The sequence below is a fragment of the Eretmochelys imbricata genome, chromosome 2, assembly GCF_965152235.1.
Source record: "Eretmochelys imbricata isolate rEreImb1 chromosome 2, rEreImb1.hap1, whole genome shotgun sequence".
NCBI classification, from domain to species: Eukaryota; Metazoa; Chordata; order Testudines; family Cheloniidae; genus Eretmochelys; species Eretmochelys imbricata.
This window is the reverse complement of record NC_135573.1, coordinates 219,624,459-219,643,038: the sequence shown is the minus strand read 5'-3', so window position 1 is coordinate 219,643,038 and position 18,580 is coordinate 219,624,459. Positions and strand designations below refer to the sequence as shown.

At 38.3% G+C, this 18,580-nt stretch overlaps 1 protein-coding gene across 2 annotated transcripts in view; it reads left to right on the top strand.

Annotated features, from left to right (window-relative positions):
- The window catches only part of UMAD1 (UBAP1-MVB12-associated (UMA) domain containing 1), a 142,917-nt gene that overhangs the window by 5,117 nt on the left and 119,220 nt on the right, over positions 1-18,580 (top strand). For both annotated transcript variants that reach the window (XM_077808056.1, XM_077808055.1), the window contains one exon: positions 4,814-4,919. In XM_077808056.1, the coding sequence (XP_077664182.1) occupies positions 4,838-4,919 (82 nt within the window). In that variant the 5' untranslated portion in view covers positions 4,814-4,837. The remainder of the gene's footprint in view (positions 1-4,813; positions 4,920-18,580) is intronic.

Genomic DNA, 18,580 nt, shown 5'->3' with positions numbered 1-18,580 from the left:
TGCATGGCAGTCACCTGACAGTGTGACAGAAAATCAAATAGACTCTGTAATGATACAGTAACTCTGGAGATACAGTACAAGTGTACAAAGACTTTACTGAGTGCAGATTGAGGCATGCAGATTGAGGCTAGCAGCTGATCATCTGACCCACAAACACAAAAAACTAAAACTTAAAAAGATGTGGCATTTGACAGGTCCACTGCCTTTAGATTTGTCCAGAATCAACTACAATTATATAACTTCTGTTGAGAATGCGTTTGAGGCATTGGCACAGTGAAAGAAGAGAACAACCTCAACGAATTTTGGAATAAAATGAAAACTTATGCTTGAAACCACCAGAGTACATGTTCTGAAAAGTCAGCATTGGACCACACACCATGGTTAACTGAAAAGATGTTTGACCTGGCAGGAAGACAGTGCAGAAGGAAAGAGAATGGTTTGAAGATGGAAGAACGTAGGAGAGGCTATAAGAAACTGATCAGACAGATTCAAAGGCAGACTGGATGAGATGAGTGAATATATAAGGGCAAAGTGGATGACCCTTGAGAACTGTAAAGAGAGTAATCATAAAAAAAGTTATGCTCACAGTGGTAAGAGTTTTTGCTAAAAGGTTTTCCCTGCAAGCAAACATAATAAAAGATCTTGAGTCCTCACTGAGAATGATGTTGAACGGAGCTGGAGAAATTAACACTCTAATCAGTAAGCTTCACAAAAGCCACTCATAATAGAGTACAACAGAAGAGAGTACAAAGCTGGAGTCATCAAACCTGTGAGAGTGGTGCTTGCTATTATGAAAATGAAGCTTGGAAAGCACCAGGGACAGCACACGGTGCACACCAGGGACGTGCACACAGTATTGTTAAGTGATTGAGGAACACCAATACTGATCTTGTGTGGAAAATTTGTAATTATGGATGACTAGAAATTGGCTGAGGACTGGGTGGAGGGAATTTTTCTGCCATTTCCAACACAGGGAGATGTAAGAGTACGATAGTTGAGTGACTATCCCCATGATGCACATGAGCAAAGTTCTGCTCTTCTTAATCCAGGATCGCATTAAACAAAAGCAGAACTAAGGCACACATGACAGATCACGAATATCTGTCATATCACCTAAAAATGTAGAGTACAGTCAGCCATTAATCCTTTGTTTCATTGACTAATCAAAAGCATTTGATACCATTCAACATGACTATCTTTGTAGGATTCTGGCTGGCAAGGATTCCAAGGCATTCTATTGAATTCACTGCAGTCTCTGCCAACAGACCAGAATGTGAATAGTAGGTGACAGTAAGTGGTTTTCCATTGCTGCACGATGTGTGAGACAAATTTTGGCCCAAGCCTCTCTAACCTATATGCAGAATTTATTCTGAGACAAGCCTTGGGAAGTTTTGACAAAATGGAAGGAGCTGGGATTTCCATTGGTGAACATCACTTAACCAAGCTCAGATATGCTGACAACACAATACTCTTTGCTACAACCCCTGATGCAATGCAACAAATGTTGGGATCTGTAAAAACCAGTTAGTGAGGAATATGGACTATTCCCAACTGAATACAACTGGACTGAAACAAAATAGTTGTGTCAATGTACATGCAACAAAAAGAGGACTCAAGTTGAAATCATGATTAATGGACCAGTTGTAGATGAATTTAGTTATCTGGGATCATATATAGCCGAACAAGGCAGCTGTTCCAAAGAAATTGGAAGAAGGATAGGGTGGTTTGCTCAGCCATGGCCTCATTTATGGAAAAACCTTGGCATCTTAAAGTACAAAGGTACAACTGGTGAAATACCTAATATTTTTTCCATAGAGATTTATGAATGTGTATGGTGGGAAGTTGATGTTACTGACAAGAAGAAAATTGAAGCATTTGAAATGTGGTGCTGATGAAGACTTGCGTATCTCCTGATGGAAGAAAAGACAAATGCCTGTGTTAGAAATATTATTGGAGAGAAGCAGACCATTTATGTTGGAAATCAACTGATGCAAACTTATTTACTCTGGTCACATTAGGCATAGACATGGAAATAGCCTTGAGAAAATTATGTAAAGAAATGATGGAGGGTCTTCATAATGCAGGATAATCAGTGAGGAGATGGATGATGTGTGGCAGATCACTAGGAAGATCAGCTGTTGAATGTTCAAAGTTAACAATGGATTGTGAAAGCTTTAGAAAATTCTGCTATATCACCAATATTCGAACATGAATACATATATTTGGTTAATAATTCAATAACAGCAGAATTAGGCAGTTCATATATGGTGAATAACTAGCACTTGTTCAATAAATCATCTAGGAAACTAGCCAGAGCATACAGACTTTGCTAATGCTACTGAAAAATGTTGCAGAAGTTGGAAAGAACACCTAAAAATAATTAACTCAATATTTCCTTCAAACACTTGTTTTGGTAGTCCCCCCCAACTAAACTTTCACTTGTTCCACCACTGTATGTTCTTTTCCAAAGATGTTCTCAAATTTAACTTTATCTAAAGAAATAGAATGAAAACCTATATACATGGGATTAGAGAAAAAGAACCTAATCAATCCAACTTCTTTACAGACTGTTTGTTTTATTGTAAGTTTGAAAAATGGCGATACTGTATTCAATGGAAAGTAGAGCAATTTAGGCAGAAAGGAAAAGCAAAGTAGATAATGCAACACCTTTTCAGTGGACCACAAAATAACTTGAACATGTACATAAAAGCTTTTGGGGTCCCAAATATGTCTTGCATGTCAAGGGACTATGCTTTAATAGTTTTGCACACAACTTCTTACAATAAATGGAGAATTGAAGCCACATGTTAATAAACTCTTAATTTTGTGTTTTTCCATAAAATTAAGAAAATATACTAAAGGGGAAATCTGTTTAGATTTACTATTGTAACTGTTGAAGACATACTAGATGGTGATTCACAGCCATTGAACTTAATTGCCCAGCTATATTGGAAGAAGCTCAGGAGACACCTGGATGTAGTTTAATTACGCTGCAATTTTTATTAGCTGTTTGCATAAAGTGTGGTGCAGTCATTTTGCAAAGGCTGGTGGAACTTGCAGTCTCTTGCTTTCCATTACACAGTGTCCTTCTATAATAAATGCACCAAAATTGCTGCTTATCATGGGTGGTGGGGGAGTTCATAGTTTTATTGGAATCCCACCTTCCAGGAGGGGAAAAAAAACACATTTTTATTGGATTCCTACTTCTGAACATGGAATAAATTATACATATAACTTGATTTCAACGGTTCTGTGCTGTAAGTGTATGCTGTTTATTAGTCATGTAGACAGCATTTGAATTGATACTGTATATATCCTTTTTTGTTTTGTTAGCTGGTAGCTTGATTAAAAATGAAATCAAGAAAGACAGATTGCATCTACGCTTCTTTTCACAAAAGATGCGAGAGAACATTTTAAATATTTGGACGGCAGAAAAGGTCACTTTTTTTTCTTCTTCTTTTATCAAAGAAATCTCCTAAACCAGGCTGTTCCTCAGAATAAAGTAAATTGGAATGATAAGGAGGGAGAGCTTGTGGACATTGTTCAAATGAATGTCATCCTGAGATGACTTCTAGTTTGGGTTGAAAACTTTGGAAAAGTGAGGGGTATTTTTTCCCCTCATGAACCTTTTGTTCTGTGTCATGAAATCATTTTTGATAGTGTTTTCATAGCACATTAAGCTTCAGGCAATGTATTAGTTAGATAAAAGTTGATGAGATGACCAAAGGGTACATTATAATGAATAGAGATGTGAAGAGCTGTCCAGGATTCAGTTCTGTATATGAATATAGTGGCTATTCAAAATTGCTGAGATTGTACTGGTTGGAAATTGCAAAGCTTGGATGGTAATTTGGGTATCACCTGTTGCTGTGCAAATCATTTATTCCACTACTAGCATGTCTAACTGGCTTGTTTTAAATGGGACAAACTGGCCAAGAATGGTTAGTCTATATGTTTTCTTTTGGTGAGACAATAACCATGCTAGGCTTGCCTGCTTAGTTTCTTAGCAAAATGTACACTAGCCTAACTAAGAATTACCAGTCATCTGCTATTCACCATATTTGAAAATTATATTTAGAAGCTGCTGGAAAAGGTACACCAGTACTTTACTGTTCTCTAGGAATATAAGCTCTGAAAAACTGAAACTTTGTATTGTGAATACCTAGTGTATGTTTTCAAAAATTCATAACTTGGGGCCCAGTTGTGCAAACACGTGTAACATTCATGACGGTAATTCAGTTGACTTCAATAGAGATATCTGTGCGAATGAAGTAATATGTGTAAGTTTCTATGGGATTGGGCCATTGGTTAACTTGCAGCAAAATTTGTTCCAACTTGGTGACAAGTATACTTAGTGAGGATTAAATACCTGCTGTATTTCAAATTTCAAAGTTCAGCTAGTTTTGGATTAACTCTGTCTGGGTCTGGTGAGTTAGGGAGGGCATAGCAATTTTTCATTGGCAAAATGGGCGTGAGAGAATGTGAAAACGTGCACCAAAAACAGCCAAAGGGATTTCCTTCAACTTTATGAAGGAAAAGTAGAACATGGAGAACCAAACATGGAAACTTGCAGAAAAATTGTCTGTTTGGACTGAGAGTTATTAGTGAGGGAAGGTGAATAATTTTGTACCTCTATCTGTAGTGTTGACTTTCTCAACAAAGTATTTCAATCCATTTGACACAAGGAAATCTGATTTTTTTAAATCTAGAGATACATTTTCAGAGTTAATATATATAATGTACTATCTTTTTGGTAATTTTTCTAAGCTAAATTGTGTTGCTTCATACTTATTTAACAATGTTTTCCTGTTAGAGAGAGGCTTGGAGAAAAGAAGATATGTTCAACTTTTTCCGAAAAAGCCAGGACTCTAAGAAGGTGCCATTACCAGAAATAGAAGCAGATGGATTTGTTCTTGTGGGTAAGTGATACTATAAAATAGTATTACATTAAAGTGTGTTAACAATATTACTTCTGTCAATTTGGTAAGGTTTAATTTTTACATGAGAACAGAATGAGGAACAGAAATTGGTCCATGATGGATATGAAATAAGTCAAAACGCTGAACATGTGCACACAATTCTGTTTCTTTTAAACAAGCTTGTAGTTGTTGCTTTCATTTAATATATCGTGATAAAGAGAAACATGGGTACTTTAAGCTAAATACTAAAGCTCTTAGCTGGTTGTCCGATGAAAGAGGAAAAATAAGAACACTCTGTTGCTGAAAAACATGAATAACTTCAACACCTTCTTTGCCGATCAAAAGGGAGAATTACTCTTCTTAAGCACTTATTTGTTATAAACTCAGTTGCTACCAAAGTTTTCCAGATATTAACTCGGAAATGCCTGCATGTTACATATGTTATTTACAGTCACATATGAAATGTAGGTCTTCTCTCTCAGAATCTGGCACTTGAGTACTTCGGTGAAAATTTAAGCGGTTAGTAATGATTTAGTTTCCTAAAATGTCAGTTGTTATAAATGAGACTTTTCCAGAAATAAAATGGAATTCTGCTCATTTTAATCTATGAATTTGTCAAACTATTTTTTTTTAATCAAGTCTTTCATGGTCGTGTCAGAGGGATGAAATGTGAAGAAAATCAAGATTTTTATTACCCTTGTATTGCAAATGATTTTTTATTTCTTATTGCAAGTAATTCCATCCTCGTGTAAATCTGTCATTATAAATATTCTGATGCCCTCATTATCCTGATTTACTGATTTGTTCTTGCCAGAGGTCTTCCACCTCTCTATTTGAGGCTGACTTTTTTCCTACTAATTCTCAGTATTTGTTACTGTGGATGTATTTAAGAGTTTCTTCCATTTGTGCTGATGCTAACCTTTTCAGAGAGGTTCACTGTGAAGGTAATGGGTCTTATCACTGGAACAATTAGGAAATTTCATAACAGAAGAAATTTTTTAACAGAAGTCTTAAGTAGTAGCTTCCAGAACAACTGTTTTCCTGCATACCAATAGGTGCCCCAACTACTTACAAGTTATTAGGGCAGGTCTGATTTCAAGGATTTAATTTTTACTTTTGTAATGTTCTGTTTAACAGTTGCCTCTCAGTAAGCTTACTTGAGCTGCTACAGCCCTGTATCCACGAACTCCAGTTTTGGTAGCTAAATCTATTAACTCTGGCACCTGCATTTTAAAAAAAAAAAAAAAAATCTCTTCAAAAGCTTGTGAAAAGCACTTCAGAAGTAATGACTATATCATTTGAGGCAGTCCCAGAGCCAATGCTGGAATGCCAGGCTTGAAGAGTTGTAGGCAGAAGTATCTTGCGTATCACACAAATCCTGGTGGTGACTGTAATTTTTGTTTTGTTTTAAACAAACACAGTTGTTAACCTTGCAAATTACTTCAAAATAGATTGCCATATAATTATTCCTTTCCCTTGTAAAGGAATGTCCAGTAGTGCTGACAGTGGAAGGTATCATTCCCTTATAGACAGAAGCAGTTACAAAACTCTCAAATTCAGGGGAATGTGTCTCAGGAAGGACTGCCTTCTTTAGGAAGTCGTTAGCAGTGCTGTCTCCATTTATCCCGAGCAGCAGCAGTTTAAAAAATTTTAGCTACCTCTGTGGTTTTAATTTGGTGGGGTTTTTTTCTTAATTTTTTTTTTTTTCCAGATTTGATAGTAAAGTACTTCAGAGTTTACAGAACCTTAACACCTGGTGTCTTTTTTTATTATTATTATTATTATTATTTATTATTATTATTTTATTGTTTATCAGTGCAATCTGGATTTTAATGAAGGTATACAAGTGTAAATAACTCAAGAAATGGAGTCTCTTTCCAACTCCTTAGCCAATGGAGGAAGGATAGTTCTTTCAGTACTGGGGAAAAAGGAGGAAGAGCCCCAGGGCAAATGTGATACTGTGGTCAGGAGGCTTTCTGTCGCCATAAGTCTTCAGCTAAATTCTGTAGATGGTGAAAACTCAGTCATCCTCATACAGTACTTCTGAATGGGGCTTTATAAGGAAAGGGTCATCCCAGTACACAAATTTATAGAGGAAATTATTAATTCTTCTTTGTGCTAAGGTCCACAGATCTGTTGCAACAGATACTTAGTCTGTTTGCGAGTTGGAGACAGAAACAGACTTGTCAGTTGCTGGCTGCAAGGGAATGCCCCACCTTCTGAAGTTCCCCTCCAGTCTTCTCTGCTTCCATAGTGGCGAGTGGCTCACCCAGTCTTCTCTGTTGCATAGCTTTTCTGAGGGAAATTCCAAACTTGATTTCAAATTTTTAGACTAACGCTTTGGCTCTGTCTCTAATTCTGTTCTGAGTCTCAGAGCTGAGTTTGGCTCTCATCTGCAGGGCTTTTGCTGAGGTTCAATTGCCCTGATAAGGGATTTTTACAGAAGATGAAGAGTGCCCCAGAAAAAATAGGTGAGTGCAGGTTTCTAGTCGGTGCTACAAAGGAATGAGTGCCAACATAGCATACGCTTTCATCATGCTGATTGGGTTCAGGGAAAACCAGTTATTGGGAATCACCAAATAAACCCCACCCCCTTCCCTTATTCCTGTTCCTATTCCTCCTCCTCTCCTCTCCTGTCCTCTCCTCTCACCATGCTTTCCTAAAGGCCAAACAAAGTTAAAAAAAATTGTGGGTGAATGTATACACATGGATATAATTAGACTTCTTGTTGGGTAATAATTGAGAGTTTCCATCTCTCAGTTTTGCCCATTAGATTACCTCTCTAGAGGTAAGCACCTTCCACAGGTAGTTGTGGATGTGAGATTTGTTAGCTAGCAAGTTAAAGAAGTCCTCAACACTCCTTCCCGTGAGGCCCATTGCTGTATGCATCACAAAAACACAATTGGCTTGTGGCTATCTCTGGAGAAAGAGAGTGAGAAGTCTATTCTGACCATGTGTCTGTGGAATTTAAAAAAAAAAAGTATATTGCTGCATGTTGTCTTGTGCTAAGAACACCACCCTTGCATATATACTTCTATATTGTGGTGATCTCTCACAATAAAATTGTTAAATGAACACTGAAGGCTCACAGTAAAGAGTGGTAAGTGATAAAATAAATGTTTGGAAGCTGTTTTATACCAGTAGTTCTATTCTCCCTGTTTCATAACACAAGAACAAGGGAATATTAGATTAAACAGAATGGTGGCAAATTCAAAACTAATAAAGGACATTCTTTTTCATATAATGCATAATCAGGAACGTGGAATTAATTTCTGCAGCATGGTAAGGCCAAGAATTTACCAAGATCCAAAGGGGGATTAGATATGTATTGAATAACAAGAATATCCAGAGTTATAATAGTGAATGTTTCCAAATCTTGGAAGAGAGAACTTCCTGTTTTTAGGCTTTAAGCCAATCTCTGTTAGGGATGAGATCTTTGTTTGGGACAAAGGGTGTAACACATTATCCCACATCTGCCAACTGTGGTTGTATCTTGTGCAGGATACTGGGCTGGGTGGACCATGAGTAAGGCTAAGATTTTTGTCAAGGTAAAGTCACGGATAGGTCATGGGCAATAAACAAAAATATACAGACCCCGTACCTATCGGTGATTTTGCTAAAAGTAACTGGGGGTAGGGCTAAATAGGGGGCAGGAATGGAGTCCCATGGGTTTGGGGGGAACTGACAAGCCAAGACCCCCGCCATGGCTGTGGACACAGCCCCAGCTCCAGCAGTGGGTATGGCCACGGGGGGCGCAGCCACAGGGGGGCGCACAGCCCCGTGCTCCGGAGCTGTCCGCAGCTGCAGGACGGGGGTGTGCAGCCCCAGCTGCAGCCTGCTAAGCCCTGGCTGCTGCCAAGAGGGGGCGCACAGCCCTGGCTGCAGCCTCCAGCGGAAGCTGCGGGGCTGGGGCACAGCAGGGAGAGCAGCCACAGGGCACATGGCCCCCGTTCTAGAGCTGGCCACAGCTGCGGGACAGGGGTGCACAGCCTGGCTGCAGTCCCTCCCCACCCCCTGAAAACCACAGGGCAGGGGCTGCAGAGTCCTGATTCCAGCCCCAGTTGCAGCAGCGTGGGGGCACACAATCCTGCCGCCAGCCCCCACTTCAGCTGCTGACAGCTGAAGTGGAAGAGGTTCACTGAGGTTTGGTAAAGTCACGAAATCCATGACTGCTGTGATCTCTGTAACTAAATCATAGCCTTAACCGTGAATCTGATTCACTATGGTAATTCCTATGTTAAAGGTCAAATGTAGTTCACTTTAGTCATTGATATTCTAGCATACAGCAACTGGTTTGTCTACAATGGTGTACAGCAGATTGCAATTCTCAAAAAAACTAAATATTCAGTTTTGTTGCAGAAAACATTTTAAAATCTCTTGAATCCACTGAAGTTCTTCCATATGAAGGAAAAAATACAACATGAGTCAGTTTTCTGTCCAGAAAATATTGACTTTGTCCTTAGAAAAAGCTAAGCATTTTTTCCTCACCTTTATTTTTCTACAGAGTATTCTAGATCTACAAGTGCCTGAGGTATTGTGTGCAGTGAAAGGAAGAACTGGATACACTACAAATTGGAATTAGTGGGGCTGTGTAGCTTTCCTTTAAAAATAGAGAATAATTAGGTCCTGGTGTAAATCATGATTGATTTTTTAATATTAAATTTTTATAAGATTCATAATAGTGTAACGGGTAAAGCATTGAATTTCACAGAGTTTTCATGGAATGAATTTTACAGGTTAATATACTCCCAGGACAGAATGAGTTTAGTAGACTAAATTTAGCTGTAAAATTCATTGTGTTTTGTAGTTGAGTTGTGTTGCATGCACGCAGCAGTCTACTCTTCCACAAAAATGTGGAAACAGCACTGTAAGCTAAGGTAATCTTTTGCATTAAAGACTTTTGTAGACATTTTTAAATAGTGTTGGTTTGTTTGTTTTTTTTTTTTTTTAAGAGAAGATCACAGTTTGGGGGCATTTTCATGACTTCCATGCCGTCTCTGAAATCAAGATTTATACAAAGCTAGCCGTGTAATATATGCCTTGCAACATTAAAGACCCAAAACAATGAAGGCAATTGGAAAGTGATGGAAGTAGATTTTGTTTAAAAAGTTTTGTAAACTATTCTGTAGTGTTTGGTTGAAACCACCAATATGTAATGGGACGCTATTTCCCAGATATTGTGTTTGTTTTGATCAGAATTTGCCGATGAGAAGAAAATACATGAGTTTTAAATACCCTTTTGTTCAAACAAATGTATTCTGAAAAGTAAAAGTCCAAAAAAAATTACTTCTATTCTAGTAATAGTTCTAGTACAACAGCATAACTGATCATTTCACAATATTTGCACAATTGGATTTATTAGTGCAACTTTGTTTTTACTTGGAAGATCAATGGTGTGGTGAGATGAGTGTTAGCTCTTGATGCTGTTGCTTGTCTTCTGGGACTTGCTAAAATATGTGCAGAAGAACCATGTCAATATTGACAATATTTTCTCCCTTGAAGGAGCTCTGAATGGTGCTAATAAGCAAGCGTTAGCGGTACTGGTTTATTGTATTTTAAGAAAAAAAATATATTAAACACACTAGGCAGGATGACAGTTGGGCATGTGCTTCTCTCATCCAAAGTCCCTTGTGACTTTCCCCATAAAGAAGCTGCAACATCCATTGTGTGTTTCTTGTTTCTACCACTGCCCTCCCCAAAAAAGCAAACGGCTACTTTATCTCCATAAAATTGTTTTATAATAAGATGAGTGATGTAGTCTACAAAATAAAAAGCACTATCTGAATAGTACACCATTAAGTAAAAGCCTGTGCCCGTGCAAAGTCTGGTCAAAATTTTTGACAATAGAAGTTTTTTAATCTCTTGATGTGTAATTCACGATACTAAGCTACTAGTCCTGTTATGTGTCTAATACTACAGTCCAAGTTTACTGAGCAAGGAGGAGGGAACAGGCCCAAGAAAATAACAATGGTCTCCTCTGTATTTCTAATCACATAAGGAGGTAATGGCTACCTCTTCATTCAGTAATGAAGTCAAAGTAATCCTCTTGGGTACTTGTTTCACACAAAAACAAACTGCAGTTTGCACTTGTATCACTAGGTGGTGGTTTTTCCTTGCATTCTGCTGCTGCTGTAAAAAATCAGTGGAGTACAGTACAGTAATTATAGTATACCATTTTTATTAGACTTTAGGTTTTAATCATAATTTCAAACATTTTGTAACATTAAATTTATCACTGCAGTGGCACTTTAATAGTAAAAAATGAAATCTGAAAAGTTAATAGTTATTATCTAGATGTTGGCTTGTAATTCCTTTCAAGAGAGATCTGTTGAGGGTCATGAGACCTACATAACACAAAGGAATGAATTTGCATATTTTTATAGCAGAAAATAACAGAATGCAACAATATGAATAATTGGGAGCACAAGCTTCATGCTATATTAATACTGTTGAAAAGCATGTGTTGATTGTACTCTTAAAGCCAGTTGTTTTTTTGGTTGAGTGAACTTGGTCAGCATCTCTTATGTAGATTAAAGGAATTAGGTTACAGAACAACAGAAATTCATTATGTTTTGCAGTATAAGCAGGTATATTTCTTAAAAGCAGTATATAAGTACTGTTTTTTCTTTCTAGATTTGATACAGCATGGGAAATGGAGATCTACATTTCAGTGTAACATGGATGTGTTTGACTTTTTTAATGTCTGTGATCAGAACATACCACTTCATTGGCTGTGGACTGCACACTAGGAAAATTTCTTGTATATCTTTAGGGTGGCATTTAAAAGAAGGAAAAAAAAAAATCCTCCGCAGTCAAAATTCAAACCCTAAAAGCTTTTTAGCTCATTAATATACATGACTAAGTAATATTTTTCTAGTCCCCCTGCCTCTTACTTTCTAGGGTTTGATCTGTCAGGTCATATTGCAACATACCTTGTAGCACGTATGCTTCATAATTGTTTTTTTAGCTTTAAAATGTTAATGTGCATAATCAAGTTCATTTGACATGTCTGTAGTAGCTCCTATTGATTTTAACATAATATAAACAATACATTGTAAAGAACAGCTGTTGTTTATAGTGCTGGGTGGACTAGATGTAGCCGTTAGCCCTTAATCCTAATTGTTTAAAAAAAGATACCAGAATATTAACTGTAACAACCAGGACTCCTATTTTTAACTGCTTGTGATTTTAATTTCAGAAGAATGTAATGTAACATGTTGGAACCCAAGAGAATAAGTTGTTTTAGGACTTTCAGGCAAACGTGTGCACTTTCCTTTCACTGTCCCTTTTGAAAAGTCTCCTTGGTCCGTCCGTCCAGTGTAATAAACATTTTAACATGTTGTTCAGAATATTTAAGCATTGTAGATGCTACAAACATTTTCCAGAACTGAGTTATTACAGAATGCATCTTTATGGATGTTTCAATATAGAAATTCTCCAACATGAAAACTCTAAACATTGCTTAGTTGACATGCCCACACTTGAGCATGGGAGTATTTGACATTGCTCTACTAAGTCTTGTAAATAAGGAGTGATGAAAGTAAAACACGTTGGAAAAACTGTTTTGATAACTATTCAAAAATAAATGATAAAGAATTCCTTGGTCATAATGACAAGTATAACAATCAATGTTGCAGAATACACTTTATGTGTTTTTATTTCTTAGTTCTGATTGTTTTTTTTTCACTTCTGCTTATAGTGTTTAAATGGTCTCTCAGCAGCTATATTCTGCTAGCCTTGCTCACGTTCAATAGTATCTTACTCCCCAAGTAATATCGTGTAGCTCATATGTAGCACTTATCAGTGCATCTCAAAGCATTATAGAAAGGATGTAAGAAGTAGTCCTGTTTATTTACAGTGAAAATGAGACTAGCAGAATTTAGACTAATGAAAGTGTAATGGTTTTTATATGTTTTTTTTTTTTGTTTATATTTTCGGGGTGGGGCATGGGTGGAGAAGGGATAAATATGGTCTGTAATATTTTTTTCCATTAAATGTGTGGTCCACTGAATCTCAGTGGCACTATGTAGACTTGTTTTGATTATAGAATAAGTGTATTTTGGCCTAAAATACCATGAGCCCACTTGTCCTGTATAAAATGAATCTTTGATTTAATTATTCATACTCTAAAAACATGTTGTATATTCTTGAAGAAAATGACCATGAAGGTGTAAGTAACATTCTGTGATTCACTAATGCTAAACTTATTAGCATTCAGCTCAGCTATTGTATAGCATTATGTCAGAGTATCATTCATAACATTTAGGATAAGTGTACATTTAATGGTGGCGTGTAGAGTGCAGACACTAAGCCCAGCTAGCGTGCATATAAATAACAATGTAGATGGTGAGACACTGCTTGGGCAGGTTGAGTAAAGTGCCCTCCACACCTATATGGGAGCTCCCACTGTTATTTTTAGTCTCTGGCTGCCTGCTCACTACTGGAGCCTTTCCCCACCACAGGAAGGACTATGGTGAAAGACTATGGCAGTTGGGAAAGTCTCTAGCTGAGAGGAGGCAGTGGAGACAGGCTCTGGCAGCTCCTCCTGGCCAGAACCTTTCTTCATTGCCTCCTGCCAGAGCCTTGATTGCCCCATGTAGCTTGTCATAAATATAAAGGGAGGGGTAATCACCTTTCTGTATACAGTGCTATAAAATCACTCCCGGCCAGAGGCAACATCCTGTTACCTTTAAAGGGTTAAGAAGCTCGGCTAACCTGGCTGGCACCTGACCCAAAGGACCAATAAGGAGACAGATACTTTCAAATCTTGGGGAGGGGAAGGGTTGTGGTTTGTGCTCTTTGTTTACGTAGTAGTTCTCTCCTGGGACTGAGAGAGGCCAGACAGAAATCCATCTTCTCCAACCCATCCTAATCTAAGTCTCCAATATTGCAACCAGTATAGGGAAGCCAGGCAAGACGGATTAGTTTCTTTTGTTTTATGTGAATTTTCCCTCTGTTAAGAGGGAGGTTTATTCCTGTTTTCTGTAACTTTAAGGTTTTGCCCAGAGGGGGATTGTGTTTTGAATCTGAATAACCTGTAAAGTATTTTCCATCCTGATTTTATAGAGAGGATTCTTTTACTTTTTCTTTAATTAAAATTCTTCTTTTAAGAACCTGATTGATTTTTCATGGTTCTTAAGATCCAAGGGTTTGGGTCTGTGTTCACCTGTACAGATTGGTAAGGATTATTATCAAGCCTTCCCCAGGAGAGGGGGTGTAGGGCTTGGGGGGATATTTTGGGGGAAGACATCTCCAAGTGGTCTCTTTCCCTGTTCTTTGCCTTGTCCTTGAACAGTATGCTGCCACCATCAAGCGTTTTAAACAAAGTTTGTACCTTGGGGAAGTTTTTAACCTACGCTGGTAAGAATAAGCTTAGGGGGTCTTTCATGCAGGTCCCCACATCTGTACCCTAGAGTTCAGAGTGGGGGAAGGAACCCTGACATAGCTATATACCTAAAAGAAGCCTGTGTTTTTGTTTTGTTTTGTTTTTTTTGGGCGGGGGGGACGACATGCTGAGCAACCACCTTCGAAAAATCAGGCTCATTTCAGGAGTCCGGGCACCCAAAATCCCTAATGCCTTTTATATAAAATATTGGGCTTACTTTTTTCTAATCTGTAAAATGTGTTATTTTGAACAGCCAGCCTTGTTTGCAGTAATGATTTTCCTTGCATACCAGCCAAAATCTTTCCATCTAAGCTTGAAGAAAAAGCACCAACAGGGAAGATGTGCTATCCAGTCAGTCATTCTCTTCGGTGATATTTGTTCCATTGCTAATATAGTACATTCCTAGTGGTTGTCAAAGATGTGACCTTTCTGGTCTCCCCTTGCACACTTTAGTATTGTTTCAGTTTAACTGATATTATTTCTACCTTCTTGGGCTCCTAACAACAGCACTCCAAAATACTGAAGTCAGTTCTAAAATCAGTCTCTTACTCAACCCCTTTCTTCCAATAGAGGATAAATATTCACTCGTTCTGGGAAATGTATTGACCTAGTCTGGCTAAGGGAGATGTATACTGTATCCTTTATCTACCATTTTGTGAAATGACCACCATGTAGCACTTTATGGTTTTATGTGTCTTTTAGCAAGTAAGCTTGCCAGCTATTACTAAAGATTTTGTCTTCTGGAAAAGGAATGGCAGGGAAAGGAAAATTGAATGAATACACCAACTTTGTATGAAAGCAGTGGTCGATACAAAGACTACACACTTCCCCAAGCATACCAAAACAAAAAATTTGAAAGTTTAGCCGCCTATCAATAGGTACCTTCTTATACTCCATCTTCAGGAGTATCACCTGGTACCATAGAACACTCATTATAAACTTAACTCTGCCCATCTTGTGTTCTAAACGCACCCCTTTCTAGAGTGTCCCTTTCACTCGCCGAATTTAGTAGTTGAAGGATGTATGGTATAATTGTTGTTTGTGTAGGGGGAGTAAGATTGTATGTAGAAGATGGTTAAAAGGGGTGATGTAAGGCTGGCATCCCTCAGTTAAGGTTGTAGTTTGTGATTTTCCTTAGTTGTAATGGAAAGGTGTGCTTGTGGGTGGAAGAATAGAGGCTAAGTACTAGCAAAGGGCATAACTTACATTTTCTTGCTTTTGTGGGGCAGTGTCAGATGTGTACATGTTTGTGGGTAGGGGTGGAGGTAACCCTATTATCAGAAACCTTGTGTATTCATTTTCCTTAAGGATTTTAGTTCTTAATTGGGATGGGAATTACATAAAGGGGTGGACCTCTGGGCATAGAAGAATAGCTGCTAATGGAGATTATTTTATCCATCTGTAATGGTGTATGAGTCCTTCTCCGTTGTAGGATAGAACACACTTTGGGGTGGGGACTTTTTTGTTTGTCTCTATATAATGCCTAGAACAGTAGTGCCTGTGACTGTGGCTCCTAAACTCTACTGCAATACAAATAATAAATACCCTGGTAGCATTGCACTTGATGGAGAAGATCTTATGCACATGTGACCTGTATCAACCAAACAAACTTTCGTGAGCTTAGCCCCGATCAAACTGGCTTGTATGCACAATGCATGAACTTTCAGTTATAACATGAAAAATGGCTAAAAAAATTACCTTGTATCAATGTTTTAAAACCTCTTCCCACTGCATCAAATCTTCTCAGGATTCACCCCCCCCGCCCCCCCGCGTTTTATGCAGATAGACAATGCATTTAAGAGATATTGGTCAACAATAAAAATAGGACTGCCAAAGAAGAACTTCAGTTTGAACCCAAGTTCAAAGATATATTAAAACTTTAATGAGAAACTGAACAAAAACAACACAGAAAATTCAAAAGACATAAAAGCTAACCTTGGGTAAAATTTCATACCAACTGAAAACTTGTTTCTTTCTGAAAGTGAATCTATACCCCATTTTGGAACACAACCTTAACTTCAGGTAGCTGTGTTAGTATGTATCAGCAAAAAAATGGAGGAGTACTTGTGGCACCTTCGTAGGTGTCTCCTTACTGAGATGTTTTGAGGGGGAGGAACAAGGTGGGAATGAGGAAGTTTTGATTTACTGATGCATTAGCATAGCTAATGCCTGCTGCTTTCTGTCATATAATTTTAAAAATATTGGAATAAGCTGGTACATGCCTTTTCATCAGAAAAAATGTTTTTAAGGATGTGAGGGGTGTTGCTACAGTTCATGAAAACAGTTCTGCTAATCCCATCATTAGGTGAGGTACATTCAACCTAAGAAATAAAACTATTTACAAATTGAGTAACGTAATAGATTAAATCATGCTTTTTTTTAAAGGAAGTGGTATCTTCAGTCAGAGGTGATGCGTTGAGGGGGATCCACGTGGGTTCTTGTCTCTCCTTCTCCCCCCCCCCCCCCCGATTTGCCTACCATTTAGCAACGGTTAAATGTTCCAAGGGGACCTATCCAGAGGGCCATTGCAGACTCTGCCCCAAAGGCACTGGGCATGGGCAAGGCCTTGGGCCACCTCTCACTGGGATGCCCAGAAGCAAAAAGGTAGCGGTTCCCCCTGGCAGCAGCACTCATTGTATGCCCATGCAGGACTGGGAGGGAGGAAGCAACAGGATGGCTGGCTGTGGGCTGAGCCCCTACCCCCTCAATACATGGGGCTGCTTCTCCTTCTCTCCTGCCAGAGTCCCAGCACTTTGCAGACTGCTGTGGGGTGAATGCCACGTGCCTGTTCCTAGGGCAGAGGCTGCTCTCCCACTCCTATAGCAGGGGGTCTACCCAGGGGAAACTGCTCCCCTCACGCTGCAGCAGGGCTTTCCCTGTCTTCCATTTAGCAACCACTTTGATCCAGAGGTGATGTGTGGGGCAGTCACATATCACCCCCCAGCCTTTAAATTGTCCCCCCAGCCTCAGTCAACAGTTATGTGTTGCCTCTGTCTTCAGTTGAAAACACTGATTTTTATTTGCTTCATAAAATCCTAGTCTTGGTTTACTGTCCTATGAACCACATATTTTGTAGATCCAGTAATCTTGCTGATAATACAGTATATCTAATCAGTACTTGATGCAATGTTAAGTTTAGGTAGCAACATGACACTTTTTTCATAGAATAGATTTTTCGTCAATAGTACTAAATTTTCTTTTGTGGTCTTTTGCATTAGTTTTACACTTCCTAAATGGATAAATTTCCTTCAAGAAAAAAACATCATGAAAAATGGTTGAGGATAATATTTTCTTTTAAACTTATTTTTGACTATTCAACGGATTCTAAATATCTTTTTTTAAAAAAATCCCTGTTTTGCTGCTGAGAAGTGTGTGTTGGAGAGGGGAGCCATTAGTTCTGAGGGACATAGACAAAAGTTGTTTTAGTCTCATGCTCCCTCTGTGACAATTGGCACATACCAGTCCTAGAGGGGGCTGCTATCATTGATAACACTGCTTCATAGGAAAGGATCTGGGTCCTTTTTTTATTACAAAGAAGGATAACATTGGAAGGCACATCTTAATTCTGGGTTTTTAAGATTGCTACAAATCATGAATACTTGAAAGTTTATTAAAATGTCATCTTAGTATTGTCAGAAGCTTCAGCAACAAAACAGTCAAGTGACTTTAACTCCAGAGTTCAAGTATTGTCTTGGTAAGTCTACCATAAACCTACCACATGTAACAGGGTTTTGTTGGTGCTTTTTTTTTTTTTTTTGGGGGGTGGGGGTGGGGCGGGCGCTTTATTCTCTCCATGTCCTACCTACATTTTACATATAAATCTATGTAGTTTAAAAGAGAGGGAGGGAAAAGTGCAATTTTTTAAAAATGCACATTTGTTCCTCTTTCTGGAATTGAAAGAATTTTTCTACAGAACTCGTCTCCAGATTCCTTTTGTCCATTAAACAAGTTATTAAGCATGCCCAAACTGACTGAAGTGAATGTTTCTTTCAGGTGTACATTATATACACACTTTTTTTAAATGTCTAGTCTAGAGCAAGAAACCATTGCTCTTCAAACTGCTTGACTCTAGTGACTGTGATATATACAGTTGCTGATAGTGACTCCAGGAAATAGAAAGGACCGAAGAGATCCAGAGTAAAGAGAGAGCTTGCTTTCTGTGTATCCTCAGTGTGAGGATTCATTTTCAGTACTTTGAATGCATTGAGTATCTCTTCCACTTAGGTTAGGAAGTACTGTGATATATTTCTTAAAGAAGTCATGCTTCCAATTAAGG